The following is an 11,920-nucleotide window of genomic DNA, read 5'->3' on the forward strand; positions in this document are numbered from 1 at the left end:
ATATAATTTTCATTGTCAATATTTGTTCCTTTTAATAATACAAATATAATTATAATTAGTAATTCAAAACAAAATATGTTGATTATTTGACTGCAGGTGTAAGCTCTCTACTAACCCTGATGAAAGTGTCACTACATATTTAAAAAAATATTAAGTTATTAATTTTTACAATAAAAACATTTGTATCCTTTAAAAAAAAAAGACTACAAAAACGAAACTATATTTTTTAAATCCCACTTTAAGAAAATGGCTTACATCCTAAATTGTTCTTCTGTTTTATATAGGTTCTCTTTAATATGTAACTGTCAAACAAAAAAGGCATACAATTAAGAATTCATGTTAAACAATTGTTTTAATGTTTGATAAAATTATAATTATATTTTAAAAACGTATTTTACTCTACACATGCACTCATTTCACTCTAGAGAATAACAAAACACAAGCCAATAGAGTATAGTGAATATTTATTTTACTTGTAACACAAGTAACACATAAAAAAAAGTTGTTCTTGTAGGGGCTCATAACATATCTAATAAATAGATGCATAATAAATAATAAATAAACAGTCTCATAATTCATAAAGTTGTTTGTGTTTGTGTAAAAAAAAAAACCTGAACAAATTATAAAGAGGTACACCACAAAATGTAAAGCCTTAATATTATTGGATTTATTAGTGTCTGTTTTCTGTACTGCCACCTAAAACCGTGAAAGGCTGTTTTTCTACAACAAAGTTCCCACCCCAGCTGTTTTTCCCTAGATGTGTATTTGTGACAGTGCACTGTATGGAGTTATGTATGGAGTTATGTACAGACTGCGATCATAAGGCTCAGCAGTAACAACAGGGATATACTTCAGTAGACTAAGAGCTCCCACTAGTGTTACACAATGGTACTGCTCTGTTTTTTCAAAGCAGGAAATGTATTTTATCCTTTCTTCGCCCTCACAGCAGGAATATTAGATCTTCAATTAACAACCTTCAATCAGGGTTTGACAGACCTCAATAGTATTTAGTGTTTCCCTTAGAAAGTGTATTACTGGTATTTAAAGTAATGTTTCAAATAAAGATTTCTGATTCACCATGGCATGAAAAACCGTTTAAATACATTTATTTAATATTTTGTGTTAGTGTTAGTAGTTATTTTAGTGACCAAACATATTGCATCAATAGTAGAGGCAAGAATAAAAGTATTAATTTCTAAAAACACACAAATTTACATTTAAAACAAAAATAATCGTTTCTGTAAATATTTTGCTGTTCAAGGAGAAAGCTTCCTATATCAGATGTAAATGGAATGAAGTGGATTTAAATGATATTTTGTCAAGGTTGAAATACTTTGGGTTTATGGGCAAAGTAATGTCTTGGTCTTAATTTTGAATATTTTACTACAATAAAGCCTGATTTTCTAACCGTCAAAAACAACCCTGACGCCAAGCTTTTGGTAGTTTCACCAACCCAGCTCTTCAGGGAGCTGGTTAATTAAGTTAAAGAACAAGTGTTAAGGTTAAACAGCTCATTTACACTCCTACAGCTCATGGACAGCTACAACAGCTTACGATTTGGCATGTTCATTGATATCAGAATGTGAGAGATGGTACTCAGTGCAGAACAAAAACACGGAAACCATTAATCCAAAGCTTGCACACACTGTGTCAGCAGGACTCCATATTTCCATGGGAAATGTATACATGCACCATATGAGTGCTTTGATCAGCCTCTGCACGCAAAGTCCAAGTGTTAGGTTAGCCCTCAGGAGGTGATGAGGTGTGTGTGTGTGTGTGTGTGTGTGTGTGTCGTCACCCTGCTTGCTGGTCCCAGTGCAGAAAGTGAAACATTGGATGGACTGTTAAGTGCAGGACAGGGAATCTCCCACTGTACACAGGCAGAAAGGAAATAAATGCAGGGTGAGGGGCAGTAAGGTGGTAGACAAGGCTGCTATCTGATAAGAGTGAAGTACACATTGCAAAACAATAACATAGATCAATTTATCGTTATAGCTACTCATATTATGTATGCATTCAAGAACGAAAATGGTCTTGCATTAATACCATTCAATTCTCTTGTAAGTCAATTTGGATAAATCTATGTAATGCAATGTCTCTTTTCATATTAGTATTAAAAGCTACCTTTTATATCCACGTTTATCCCATCTGCCTTCTGCTGGTTTAGCCAACGTTGTCCGAGTCATCCATTTGCTCCTCTACAGCAGGTGGAAGCAACCGGTCGTATGAGAAAGCCAGCGTAACCTGTACAGAAAAAAATATTTTATTATAATATATTTGATTTAAACAAAAAAGACAAAAGGAAGAAAAAGGGAGAAAATGTACAGCAAGGAAGCTCTGAGTGGCAAAGCAATTGTTGGATTTCCTTCTTTCTTTCTTTTAGATCTCTCTCAGTAATAACATCCAATGAGAAATACAAATGTTATGGTTTCCTCAAAAAGGATTTCCTTATGCATCTGACAAAATACATTAGAATAAACATCAAAAAGCCTGAGCAAATAATTGTTGTTGGCACAAAGCACTTTTCTCCACTCAGTTGCAAAGTGAATCCTGAAAATTGACTGATTGGGAAAACCCCAGAAACCCTGCTTCAGAGCCGTCAGACAAAAAATAGCCTGTCCTTTACAATGACAAATAATGAAAGACAGAAAAAATGAGGCTATCAAAGAGGCTTCCTGTTAAACCAAATGTAAGGTGAAAGTTAGATTCCTCTTATCCTCCTGGTTTAACAGTGCCTACACCAAGTTATTTTCAAACAGGCTCATATTCAAGTTTTATTTTGTTCTTTCTTAAGGATAGTGGAACATTTAGTTGTTGGGCCGTGGTTCGCCCACACTTCTTAACAGAAGAGGAGCTGCTGGCTATAAGATGTCAACTCACATCTCCTGTTCCTAACTGTAAAACATTTTCTCTGTGGTTTGTTTGTTTCTGATCTATTCTAATTGTATTCTCAATGCAAAAGACACCCTCTGCGCAATTTTTTCCTTCAACAGAAATGAGACTCACATTTACACAAATCTTTTTAACCATTGCAAGTGCTGTGTCTTATGCACATGAAGTATTAGTTAACTCCATCTGTAGTGACACTCACAGCTAAACGAGGCTCTCTGCTTCAAGGTGCAGGATGAAAATACAGAGGCAAGCTTTGGGACAAACTCCCCTATCTCCGGCAGAAACAGGAAAATCCGTAACTTTCCGTTACAACGGTTGCAAATCAGTATTTCTTGGACAAAAATGTGTTTAACAAATAACTGAAATAAAACTCCAAAAACATTTAATGCCGTTTCTTTTTTTGTAAACATCTTTTTTTTTGTATCTGATGTTTATAAGCTGCTTGGTTTTTGCAACAGTCCCTGTAAATATACAAAACTTTACAATCAAATGCACATGATTACCGTTTTCAAGACACAAGTAGATGATCCTAAGTCATACAAATACGAGGCAACCATGAAGATGCTAATGTATGACGATATGAAATGTCTAGTAAGTTTACTAGTTAATGTTTGCACTGTTTGTAAACAGCATGACCGACACAAACAGCGTTGTGTCGGTCAGGTAGTGCAGGTGGTTGAGTCAGGACCAATGCAGACACGCTGGTGAAGGGCTTGATAACCCACTCCCCCTGGATTGGAATGGAAAAACATAATGTGGGGGACCCTCCGCGCGAACAGAGTGGTAGTGTGAAGGGGTAGGGTGTAGGGGTCGGTAGTAATTGGGCCTAAATCTCATCATTCTGAAGAAAATCAATGCATTTTGGGAGAGGTCAAGCATGTCCAGCAAGCTCATGCCCCATAATCAGAAATTCTTGCTAATGTAGTATGCATTGTAGTATGCACTGGTTATTACCCATCCCCTTTTTGTGTAGCTTTTTATGCATGTAAACGGTCTGCAGAGTCAAAAACCCTCAAAGTACACCCTGTAGCGAGTAAAACTCTAACACAGAAAAGACCTGTCTATGCTGCCCCAAAACGCCTCATTGGAGATTTTTCTTTTTCCATTTGTTTCTTCCGGGAACCTCGTGAAGTAACGATTACCCCATGGACCAATCCGAGGAGCCGTTACGTTACGTCCGCGGAGCCGTTACGTTCAAATCTCGAAAATTCCTCACACACACACACTCAATCTTTTCTCAGCTGCAGCTCCGCAGATTTCTCAGCCTGAGACGGCGGGACGCGGCGAGGCTGTGAGTCTGTGTATAAGCACACACACAGACTCACAGCCAGGCTGCGGGTGTTTGTGTGTGCTCGGGCTGGTTTCGGGCTGGGTTTCGCTGTGTCTCGCTGTCTCGCCGACCCGGAAACCACACCAGCAACCCAGCTCACACTGTCCGCTCCTCGCAGCAGCGAGCCTCGCAACGTCCCGCCAACACGGCACCCAGACCCCACGCAGCATTCTCATCTGTTTGTCATTACTGGTGTCATTTTCTGGTTGCTAACGCCATTGTAACACATAATCACTGATGTTCCGCTGTAACGGTGGTGTACTCATCAGAACAGAGTGGGCGAGCTGACCAATCAGAGCACAGTGGGCTCATAGGGAGGGGGGGGGGGCAGGAGCTCCAACAAGCCGTTTAGGACAGAGAGTGAATACACATACTATACAGAGATGCTGTATGAGAAACCAATGTGAGTTTGGAAAATTGCACAATGTAAATGTATTCTAGTAGACCTCAACAATGGAAGAATGATCAGTAGAAATGGCCATGTCATTGGACCTTTAAAATCCACATACAATGCAGTTAGAACACACCTTAAACACCCCAACTCCCTTGCAGCCATAATGTCCATCCGACAACCACATACTACATCTTTGAGTTTCTTTTGACATACCGTAAGCAGTGCCAGCAGTCCCATCATCACCCCCATCATGATATACATGTTGTCTGTGAGGCCCCCAGCCCACAGAGGACCCAGGATGGTAGCTAGACCCCCCACTGAGCGGCGCACGCCCTGATTGAAACCTGCAATACAAGCGAGACACAGAGAATCAACCTTAGTCTATTGCATCGACCCACCAAACAATGAAAGGTGTAGAACGTATTTTCCAATATGCAATGCTGTTTATGTTCCACTAGATGATGCAGTTTCTCACCTTGTGTTTTCTCAGAAGTGATTTTGGAAAAGAGGGAAACCTGAGCCACAGCTACAAATGGCAAACCCAAAACCTGCAGAAACACTCCAATGACGAATTCAGTCAGCTGCAATGGGAAAACACCTTCAGAAAAAAGTGAAATAGAAAGAAAAAAAAACACTGAGTGAATAGGCATCATGATGATTTAAAATGTTTGATTGTGTAATATAATTTAGATCTGTTGGATATGACTGAGTTACCAATTGTGAGAATGTTTTGAATATAACAAATGATTCATATAAATATGTATTAAACAAAATGTTGGTGGGGGATCAGGATTTTGTGGCAGCATCAGTTCTAGTTGACCTATGTGTACAAAATGATGTAAGCTGTTTTTCCAATGCATTCTGACCTAGTGGGTTTGCCAGGAAGATTAAGCACCAGACAGCAGAGATGTTGCAGATCGTCAGTCCGATGACAAGGATAACTCGCTCAGTAACACGCTGGCTCAGCCAGCGCACTAACAGGAAGGCAACGATCACCTCCACCCCGCAGAGGCAGTACATCAAGCTGTTCTCCAGCTCCCCATAGCCAAAGTACTTCTGGGTCATCGGGGTCACCATGGTCTGAGAAAGAAATGTATCGAGACGTTTGCACAGTGCATAAATCCCCATATAAAAAAGGTATTTCGTCCAGTTTTCTCTTGCCGAGTAAAAATGTCTGCCATCTCCTGGCTTCACAGATACTCCACTAGTTTTAGTTAAGTGATCCCTACTGTAAGGAACATAAAGATAACTTTTTTGTTCAATCATTTAATATCTATGTGAGTGTTACAGTCTGTATATCTTTACTCTACCTCCAGTGCCGTCTGATTGAAGAGAGTGATGAACTGAGCAGCCAGCAGCACAACCACCTCTTCTCTCAGGAACTCTACAGAGAGGGAGAAAGACATTACATTTAGAGAATGTGTCTTCCAGCTTTTTAAGAACCCCTGAGAGAAAGAGACCCTGTCAGTCACCCACCTCGAGATATGCTAGAGAACTTAGAGGGGCTGGAAGACTCATGGGACTCTGGTGGCTCTGGAGAGAGAGGTGGAGAGATGTGATTCAGCGTAGCATTTGAGGTAGCAGAAGGGTCTGACATGGCTGTGTTGGACGCTACCACTGAGCCGTAGGACCCCCCTATCTCCTGGGAACCCATTAGCGGCTTTTCCTCATCATTGTCCTCTTCCACAAGCCCTTGCTCGTCCTCCTCGTCCTTGCTCTGGCCTCTTAATCTGTCTTTGGCCTTCTCTTTCTCCAGAGGAGGTAGGTCCCAGTACATGAAGATTACCGCCAGTTGAATGAGAGTCCACAGCAGACACATGAACAGCTGCAGAAGGTGGAAGAAGAGCATTACAACTTCTCTTTGAGGGGGTTAAAAAAAAGTGCAGAGTTATAGCTTAATGTGGACCCTTACCCCTGGCGCTGTATATTTATTGACAGAAAAAGGACCCAGTTGGAAATCACACAACCTCAGGAAGATGTTAAATGCTGGACCTGTCAAACACAAGGTTAAACATGCATCATGTCATAATCAGATATCAGAAACAGGTTTATTGCCAAGTAGGTTTAGACATACAAGGAATTTGCCTTGGTGTACACACCCAAACATTAGAAAAACATGAGTCTTCACTGATTTTCAGGCCTAGGGACCCTTTATAACAGGGGTGTCAAACTCAAGGCCCGGGGGCCAAATCCAGCCCGGGGGCCAAATCCGGCCCGTGACTTGATTTTCTGTGGCCCCACAAGAGGTTGCAAAGGATATTATATGTTTATTATACGGTTACATGATGATTTACAGAAGCACGTTGCCCATAAACTACATGTCCCACAATGCATCTCAAATTAGACTTTTTTCTCAGAATTTCACTTTTTTTCTTCTAAATATGCCTTTTTTCTTAGAATGTGCCCTTTTCTCAGAATTTGATCAGTGTTTCCCACAGAATTTGATTCTATTTGTGGGGGCACCGCACCGCATGTCACTTATTTTTTTTTAAATGTCACTTCCTTTTTTTAAACGTCACCTCTTTTTTTGATTTTGACTTTTTTTCCAGAATTTGGCTTTTCTTTTTATATCATTTTGTGACATTCTCACTGAAGAGACTTGCAATTATTTGCCCCAGACTTCTGCTTTCAGACGTAGTTAATTATGAAGTTATTACCCTATCTGATAATAATCCAATGCAGAGGCAATAATGTAATATAATACATTATTTTATATATATATTTATATATGTATTTTTATATAGTCTTAAAGTTACAACCGGCCCTTTGAGTGCAGCCATAATGCTGATGTGGCCCGCGATTAAATTGAGTTTGACACCCCTGCTTTATAAGGAGCAGGGATCAACGGCCTACTTCAATATTTGTACCAACATTAAACTCTTCTATGACTGGCGGCCTATAGTGCCATTTATAAACATGCTTTTTTTATGTTGCATACATTCTTAAGCCAATAAAATAATACTGCGCTGTTACTGGCCAAATGAATATGCCACCAGAAAGCAGTGGAGCACTGACCAATCAGAAGGCCAGCTTGTCGACATGCCATGACTGCAGCAAAAGCAGTGGCGCGGTCCTCGGGGGCGGTGATTCTGGTCAGTAAACCAAAGATAGATGAGCCAGAACCTGTTCCGATACCTGAGGAAAATTTCAACAAATTGAGGTTAAACCTGGAGCTCTGGACATATATTGTTGCATCACGTCTTATTATCTTCAAAAAACTACAATAATATTACCATTATTTATATATCAACCTCTAAATCCCATTTAAATAAACAAATATTTGTTAAGCTTTGGGATATTTTTAGATGGTCAACCACACGATATTACCGATAATCATTTTCAAGTTAAACATGTGTCACATTTAAAAGATAATGAACAGTATCTGTTAAAAAACCAAAAGGATGATGCATCATAGTATGTACAGGCTCAAATGTATACCTTTACATAATGTACCTTTTCAGCTACTCTGGTTAAGTCTATTCTACTAGCTTAGCTTGACACCTGGAATGGATAATAAGTCAGTGTCTTTGAGCGGACTCACCTGCCACCAGTCTGCTTGACAGTAAGAGCCACTTGGAATATCCCATAAAGTACATAAAATTACCTGGAGAGCAGAAAGGAGAAGAAAAATGAAGTGAGTCATATACTTTACACTAATACCACAAAACTAATAGTGAATGAAGTTTGTTGTTTCAAGGTAGAAATGGTGGAAGTGGTGGAAATACAATAAAATAAGTGGACTCACCAATCATCTCAAAAAGATTGGCAAACAAGATGATCTTCTTAGTGGTCCGTGTTTTGTCGGACCAGTAGCCAAACAGTGGTCCTGTGAGGAGGCCGGTCAAGCTGAATGCTGACAGCGCCAAACCCAGAAAGTAAGGTGCTGCTTCTAAAGTCTGCAAGTACCTCCATATTGTGGGCAGTATTACAGCTGGGGAGACAGAAGGAACAGTTTTCATCTGATATACACTTTCTTTTGAAGTTACAGTGTTTGATTTAAAAAACTAAATGTAAAAGTTAACACATGGAAAGTGAACATTGTTTTCCAGTTCTTTTTAACTTAAACTGCCTAACACAGTGTTGCTGAGTCATAATTAGGTATATGAGGATTTAAATGAGCACACTGTAGCTCTGTTGGGATGCATTTAAGAGGCATCTTAACAATGTTTATTGCAAACCTGTGACTCCCATGAGCCCTATGGAGATATTTATCAGAGGAGTTGGAGAGGTGAACTTTAAATCTTTTTCATATCAGTGATAGTAATGCCAAGAGAGCAAGCAGTGGTAACAATTTCTCCCTGTCAATACCTCAAGCATAATCATTAATCATCTAGACAGAGAATAGTGCTTACCAAATACAGTCCCAATGTCATTCTTAGGTCAGAAGACACATGGTAAAGTGTGCTTTCTGGAAAAACCAGAGGAAATTATTGCTTAAATTGTCTTGGCATCTGTGACCATGCAAAAGTGATAAAACTAATTGAGCCTTGCTTTTTGTCACAGCTTTTAGAACATCAGTAAGTGACTATGACAACAACAAATTCACTGCATTGTAAGATAACAGTCATATACTCAATAATATCTTTATGAATCTTATCAAGAGAGCTATGCTTTAATTCCTTGGAAAGTTTTTAAAGGGTGTGGTTGAATTTGCTGTTCTTTTGTATGCATTATATACTTCCTTGTAAGGTGGCCTCTGTGCCAACCTCTGTGCCAACCTCACCCATATTTGAGTAAAATATGGACTGGTGGATTCAGGTGAGAGTATCACTGTTATTTATTACATTTTTGAGTTAATGAATACGTTTCTAAGTAACAAAGCCAGTGAGGTGACAGCTGTAAGACATATGACAAAGGTAAATGTAATCAAATGACCAAACAATGAAATAGTTAAATAAGTAAAGTGTACACTACAGTCCTTTGTATTACTCCTGACTACTCAAAACCTTGCCTAAGTATCCTTTCCCTGATCAAATCACATAATGGTTGAGTCAAAATACCTCATCAATAGGAGAAATACACACTCAACATGCCAAACCAATAACTTCCAGTACACCATGTTCCACCAAAAAACATAGAGTGAACATGAATAGTAGCCTCTTATTCAATCATTTAGGTGATTATGGGAACACTACATAGTGATTGTACTGTCATATTTTAGTGTCCCATTCAATTCAATGGTCAATGTCAGTGTTGCAACACAGGCAAAAGAAACAATAACAACACAAAACAGATCTTACCATATTCCACACCGCTAAGTAGAAATATGAGCCCAATGGTGAAGAATGTCAGCTTCTTCTTCCGTCGATAATCCATCGTATTTGGCAGCTATAATATTATTGTTATGCTTGAAGATACATGTCCATTCTAGTTTGTCTACAACACACCAAAACTGACATAATTCCGAGTGCAGTGCTTCCAATTAGAGCCTCTGTCTCTGTGCCTTTCTCCGGACAGTTTGAAAAACACTTTAAATCAGAGTGCGTGTTGTTCTACATAACTCTGAAGTGAGTGTGCAAAGAGCCTGTTACCTGAGCAGGTAATGCTTGAAGCGCCAGTCCCACCGTGCAAACATTACACAGGTATTTGCAAACGAGCAGCAATGCTTCTGCGCAGTTTAGCCCAAACTACATCACTTCCGGTGGTTTCACTTACACTTTGGAACAGTCCCAAGCAGGGAAGCCCCACTCTGCTTCGGTTTAATTCGCACACAGATTCATTGTTGCTTTTAGATGGATTAGCATTTATTATTATAATACAATTTCGACACTGTGGTTTTTACCAAGTTTTTCTTTTAGATAATGATGCTGTAGGAACCTGATCCTGTTGGTAAAATGCGACTATATTTAAGTCATTGTGTTTGTAGGCTATATGGAAAAAAAACTATTAAAAACACATTTTCACCGTACAAATACATCTAAATCATTAACTGCTATAAGGAAAATTCTAAAAGAAAAAAAAGAAAACTGGGATAAGCTTGGGAAAAATGTGTTGTGTCCTTTCTTTACATTTTTTTGTAAATCAAAAACAGACCAACTACAGTCCTAATATTAGACACACAAGATGTCATAATGAAATCGTTTTTAAAAATAGTAAATACAATCTGTGGTATCATAGCATCGGAGTACAAGCCTGCTCCAGTATAGCTCAAATAATGTGCAATCATCTATGTTATCTCTTGTTTTACAATTTAATGCAGATTACAGTTGCAGTTACTATACCACGATTGTCACAATCTGAACATGATATTCATTTAGGGTTTTATCAAACCTGCTGACACCAGTGGAAAGATAATGTTGTTTGATGACTTACTCTGACCATTCCCCATGGTGGGCATGTGGGCAAATAACCAACAGCAGGCCACTTAAAATGCATCATGTCAGAGGCACATACTTTAATAAATCTGGGACAGATTATAGTAAAAAATAATGTTTCAGACACTTTTATACCCTGACAAGAGAATTCTGAATTATTTTAAGTATTTGGGCAGCTGCGGTATTAAAGTACTGGTGCTGGCTTTCAAAAACATATATTTTACAATTCAAATCGAATATGTCCAACCGGATTGTCCCTATAAAACTTTGTGGTACTTATACAATGTTTTACTTTAATATTGTACATCATTGCTGTACTTTTTTAAGGCTACAAGCATATACGACAGTACTAAGTCTGCCTTCCATGCATACATTAAGAATATATGAATCACTGGCAGTGTTCCCTCCAGTCCTGTGACAACCATTACCACTGTCATTGGGAAGCTTGTGTCACACACAAAGCTTCTTCTTCAGCCTTAATTCAATCTTGTCTCCTGAGCATCCACATTTTGGCTTGCTGCCATGTAAGCAACTATAGAACCATTGCGTAAGACATGCTGGCAGCTGGGAAAAACTATTATTTAATTTTCTAAATACTTACCTAAGGATTTATTCAATATCTGAACTTCAAATGTTCTACTTATGTTGCTGAGAAGACATGTTGCAGACTGCTCTGTTGTTTTAAAGGTCACTTCTCGGATGTGTGTGTAGTCAATCTAAGCTATTCCCTATGACATGAACAGACATGTCAGTACTTGATTTACTGGACTTTTTGAAACCATGCATTAATTTATGCTCACATTTAATGTTATTTGAAAATGTACAGTTGTAAAAATGTTCACAAAGCCGTGTGAAATACAAAAACAACAGTACTTAGTACTTTAAAACCTTTTGTGAAAATGCAACAAAATGAAACCAAATAAACATTTATAAGATCAACTTAACAGTTGCAAGGGTATTTTCTGGTTGGAAGAAAACAAGAATAAACTC

At 38.6% G+C, this 11,920-nt stretch overlaps 1 protein-coding gene across 1 annotated transcript; it reads right to left on the reverse strand.

Moving 5' to 3' along the window:
• Positions 1-513: 513 nt before the first annotated feature.
• On the reverse strand, positions 514-10,217 carry mfsd8l1 (major facilitator superfamily domain containing 8-like 1). The gene is made up of 12 exons (XM_034147879.1): positions 9,857-10,217; positions 8,362-8,547; positions 8,158-8,220; positions 7,632-7,751; positions 6,529-6,608; positions 6,093-6,441; positions 5,927-6,000; positions 5,483-5,696; positions 5,092-5,214; positions 4,830-4,960; positions 2,125-2,244; positions 514-1,870 (listed from the first exon to the last, which is right to left on the reverse strand). The coding sequence occupies exons 1-11, from the start codon at positions 9,930-9,932 to the stop codon at positions 2,164-2,166; spliced, it is 1,497 nt and encodes a 498-aa protein (XP_034003770.1). The 5' UTR covers positions 9,933-10,217; the 3' UTR covers positions 514-1,870; positions 2,125-2,163.
• Between the last annotated feature and the right edge of the window lie 1,703 nt (positions 10,218-11,920).

The sequence above is a fragment of the Trematomus bernacchii genome, unplaced genomic scaffold, assembly GCF_902827165.1.
Source record: "Trematomus bernacchii unplaced genomic scaffold, fTreBer1.1, whole genome shotgun sequence".
Taxonomy (NCBI): Eukaryota; Metazoa; Chordata; class Actinopteri; order Perciformes; family Nototheniidae; genus Trematomus; species Trematomus bernacchii.